This window comes from Alligator sinensis, unplaced genomic scaffold (assembly GCF_000455745.1).
Source record: "Alligator sinensis unplaced genomic scaffold, ASM45574v1 scaffold312_1, whole genome shotgun sequence".
NCBI classification, from domain to species: domain Eukaryota; kingdom Metazoa; phylum Chordata; order Crocodylia; family Alligatoridae; genus Alligator; species Alligator sinensis.
In genome coordinates, this window is record NW_005842029.1 from 1,153,353 (window position 1) to 1,158,010 (window position 4,658).

General features: G+C 44.2%; 1 protein-coding gene across 1 annotated transcript in view; it reads right to left on the bottom strand.

Moving 5' to 3' along the window:
* Window positions 1–4,452, bottom strand: part of MSL3 (MSL complex subunit 3) — a 44,981-nt gene extending 40,529 nt beyond the window's left edge. The window contains exons 1-4 of the mRNA XM_006022307.3: window positions 4,302–4,452; window positions 2,012–2,094; window positions 473–568; window positions 1–64 (exon numbers count right to left, since the gene is read on the bottom strand). The exon at window positions 1–64 is cut by the window's left edge and continues 34 nt beyond it. Coding sequence (XP_006022369.1) covers window positions 1–64; window positions 473–568; window positions 2,012–2,094; window positions 4,302–4,400 — 342 coding nt within the window. The 5' untranslated portion in view covers window positions 4,401–4,452. The remainder of the gene's footprint in view (window positions 65–472; window positions 569–2,011; window positions 2,095–4,301) is intronic.
* Window positions 4,453–4,658: the final 206 nt, after the last annotated feature.

Sequence of the window (4,658 nt, forward strand, 5' to 3'; positions counted from 1 at the left end):
GCTTTTTAATACAGAGTCAACACCAGGCAACCTGCAACGTCTCTTCTTCCTTCCCTTTCTTCTCCTAAAAGAGGATAAAATTTGAGTGAACCATTTAGTCTATAAACAAATTCTATTTGTTTACTGAATTCGTCAAAGAATAGGATATAATACTACATGGAACAGGCGAGTCCCAGGGAAAATGTTTTTATGGTAATTACCACTTCAAAATTAACTGACCTGAGGGACACTTATTTGGTGCTTTGCATGTCACAATAATATTGAGGTTCCCTGTTCTTTACAAGGATAGGAAGCTACTGAGGTTCAGAGATACTTGTTTTGGTGGCCCTGTTGCAAGTCTCCCACTGTCACTTTTCAATTAAGTTTCTTTGGAAAGATGTGGATCCAGTACACAGGAATTGTATGACTTTTTTGTTGTTTGTTTAAGAACAGATATATACTTAATATGCCAAGAGATAAACATATTCCTTACATGCGAGCCACAGCTTTCCTTGCCAATTTACGCTGTAATCTGCGGTTTTCGTCTGTATCACGAAGAACATGATCTTCAGCTGCCCATCTATCCCAGCTAAATAAAGATGGAGCAAAAAAAAAAAAAAGTTATCAGAAAGACAGACTTCATAAGCAAGTACCGAATGACAAAGGTAGCGTTCACAACCATCTACTAGGTCAGTGATTTTCAAACGTCCTAAAGTCATGGAACTCTTTCATATCACCACTTCTGCCACTGAACATCTACCCCTACTGTAAAGACTGACACAAAGCCAGGTGACCTGGCCCAGGACTGCTGGCACACTACCTTCTGGTCCGCTCCACCATTACTCCCAATCTTCTTGGAATTCCTGACAACCTATCGCAGAACCCCATAGGTCCATACAACACAGTTTGAGAGCCACTGTACTAGGTAATAGAGTAGAGTAAAAACCATGATACTTTGCAGGGTTAGGTTCCTAAAAATTCTGCAGAGATGAGGGTTTGTAAAGCATCCAAAGTATATACAACTGCACCAAACACCTGTATGGGATCACTGAGATGCTCCAGTTATTTTGCTGCAGCCTGTATTTCACTGATAACATGTGTGAGATGCTGATGAGTACCAGATGATTTGAGAAGGGCAGAGCTGCTTCTCTGTAAAAGATGCAGCAAACTACTAAGAGCTCCTATACATGTGCAGGGAGGCTACTCCTACATGCTGTAATTACAGCACGTTGAAAAGACGTGATTAAATCGAGTCTGCTAAGAGTGTAGCAGTTACTGCTCTCCAGCAGACTCCTAGCGTCATATGTATCGACATCCCCATGCTGAAAAATGGCAGCAGGGCACTTTAAACTAAAGCTGATTTGATGAGCTTTATTTCAAAGCACCCTGCCCCACATTTTTCAGCGCAGGGACACTGATACACATGACACTACAGGTGCTTTAATTAGCACGGCTCTCAGAGCTGCACTACTTAAAGCCCCCCAACCCTGGCCTCCCAGAGCACGTCTACAAATGCCCTAAGTGGCAATCCACCATCATCATGAGCTAAGCAAGTTGTGAGCTATCTGAATACTAATAATTTGGCTCCTACTGTATTTTATTGATACATTATGATTACTTCTGGATTATTACTTTCAAAAGTAAAATTCAAAACAAAATTGTACTCTGATAAAATCTTGTATTCTTTTCATCATTCCTCAGCTTTTTGATTAAAAAAAAACAATACACGTTTTAGTCTTAGTCTTACAAGGTAGCGTTAAGGGATATTGGCATGTCAACATTAAAATCTATTACTTACTTTTTTTTCTTTTTTGATGTTAAAGTTATGTCAGAGAGAGATACTGCAGATTAAGTTTAAAGCCACCTGAATCAATCTTAGATCCCACAAAAACAATATAAACAAAAGTTTATACATGCAGTAAAGGACATCAAAGAACAAAGAGCACGGAAGTATCTTTCTTTAACTGGACATCTTTATAGGAGTATGGGTCAAAAAAAATGGAAGCAATAACAGCACGAGGTGTGTTCTTACCTTCTGTTCCAACCATTAAAATGGATCAGATATTCTGGAATTTTTCTACCTTTCTCATCTTTTCCAACAACAACATCAACAATCTGAAACAGAAAGCAATAAATCAAGAATAATACAAAACATTCTATATATAGAATACACTTGTGCTCACACAAGTAAATTATCTAAAAACTCACAAGAAAAAAAATGGTTATTTACGAGCAAACAGAATCCTCCTAATATACGTACTGGGCATGTCTACACGCAATGCTACGGTGACGTAGCAATGTGCTATGGCGACGTAGCGTCCACAGGCAAGAGCCCTGACATCACAGCTACATCGCTGTAGCAACATGCTCCCGTATTCTAACGCATTACTATGGCAACATAGCAGCTAGAATAACCAAAAGAAAGTACTAAATGTACAGTGCAGTAACAAAGGCGCCACAGGGACACGTGTAGATGCAACCACTGTCTCTGAACATTACAGTACAGGATGCACCGCCCCACAAGCCACTGCACTACTAACCAGCAGAGGTTCTAGACAAAGTTTGGGTACTGAACCACAACTGACATATTCAAAAACAAGTGACAATTATCTGGCTCTACCCCATTCCCATTTCTCGCTCTTCTCAAAGCATGCAGAACAATGCGAAATAGGTAGTGGATTTAGAGATACCACTATTTGACAAGTAATCTTTCCTTCTTGGAGTCTTCGCTTGATTGTCTACCTAGGAACTACTTAGTAGGAATCATAATGGCAGGCTGGCTACCGAACATAGAGAAAGAGGGGAACATAAGGTTTTGTAGCTGCTCAAAGACACAAACTAGCTTCACTGCAAGCCAAAATAAGTGGCTGTAACTAAGGAGTGTTAAAACGTCTTGATATTTAGGGAAAAAAAAATATTTTGGAACTTTTCATTATAGGAGAAAAAAAAGAAAGTTTTCAAACAGAAAGATTTTCTTCCCTGACAAAAAAGAAGTTTTGATCAGGTCTAATTTACTTATTTCTTTTTAAACACACCATATACATATACTTGTGTTTTCACAGAAGTAAAAACATGCACATGCCTAGAGCACGCAGCCACATAAGCCTACAGCTGTAAACCCTGTTCTGCTGCAACCTAATCCCTACCCTATCGATCACCTTCTCTTGCATCATATTTTTAAAATTCATATGGCAAACTGGTCTGGCAAAGATTGTCTTCCCATCTCTTTTTATGAAATTCTTAGAACATTTTTAGAAGTGTTAAATTAATATAGTACAAATGCAAAGAACAACAAAAAAAGTTTAAGAAGCTCATACAGTGACTAGCCCTACAAAATAAAGGAAATAGAACTGACCATGCTTTTGTTGCTTGTCATTTTTGTTCATCTCCACCTTCAGACTAGATGACCTCTAGAGATCGTTTCCAACCCTTATTTTCTATGATTTATTATAAGCTATTCTGAGTTTTTCTGGATAGGGTGAACGATAGATCTAGATCAGCAGTTCTCAACCTCATTGAACTGTTGGCATCCCTTGGAAAATGCCAGCTCCTAGGCCCCTGACGGATGTTATATATATTACTCAATTAACTGGTCAACTGAACTGTACATTTAGACCAGCCATGAGTGCAATGCAAGACCAGCCACGCGTGCAAAGTAATTATCACAGTTGGCAAGTTGCACAATAAAATTAGACCCGCCACCTGGGCAGTGCAATCATCACATAAACAAACCGGTCCATTGTGCAATAAATGTAGAGTGGCCACACCTGCAAAGTAATTATCCCGAGGTAAAAAGAGCCCCAAAAGGAGCCCACTGGCTACAAAGCTAGCGCTTGCAAAGGCACAGCAACTCTAGATCCGGCTCCCCCAGCTTTCACGGGAAACTGCAGCACAGCCCCAACTCCGACTTGCATTTGGACAGCAGGGGAGGCAGTTCTCCAGCAGCCCCATCTGCAGGCAGCCCCCTCGCAGTCCAGCAGCTTCAAACCTCCTGGGCAGAAACCTCCAGAGTCCCTATACAGGTGCCATAACAATCCCTGCGGCTAGGGCTGGCTCCTCACAGCATAGGGTCGAGGGGGGCCCAGGACCCGCTTGCTGGCGCTTTACAGGAAGCAATGGGAAGCAAAGCAGCAGCAGCCCTTTTTGCATGCATATTTTGCATACTCCTTTGCATACTCTTTTGCATACTTTTCCGGTTCGAGGGCACCCTCAGGGCAGGAGCTGGCCGCCCAGGGGAGGGAGGGAGCCCGGCCCCGCCCCCCGGAAGCGGCCGGCCCGGGCCACGCGCGTGCGCTAAGGGGTAGGGGCAGGGGCGCGGGCACCGTGGCATCGTAGAGCACTTTGGCCTTGGTGGGGTCGGGCTCGAAGCAGAGGACGCGCTCCCCCCGGTGGAACTTCCATTTCATGCCCCGCGAGGTCATTTGCTCGTCATGGCGGAGCGGCGAGGAGCCCCGCCCCCTCCCGGCCGCGGGGGCGGGGTCTGCGCCGAGGCGGAAGTTGGGGGGAGCCGCTCCCTCCCGGCCCCGCCCCCTCCGCCTGGGATTGGCCGGGGTTGGGGGTAGGAAGGGCACGGCACGCTCTGCCCCTCCTTTCCTCCTCCCAGTGTTGCGTGTAGCCACTTTCAGCCCGCCGACTCCAGCGGTTATGCAAATGACGCGCGCCGTGACGTGGGCTGCGCG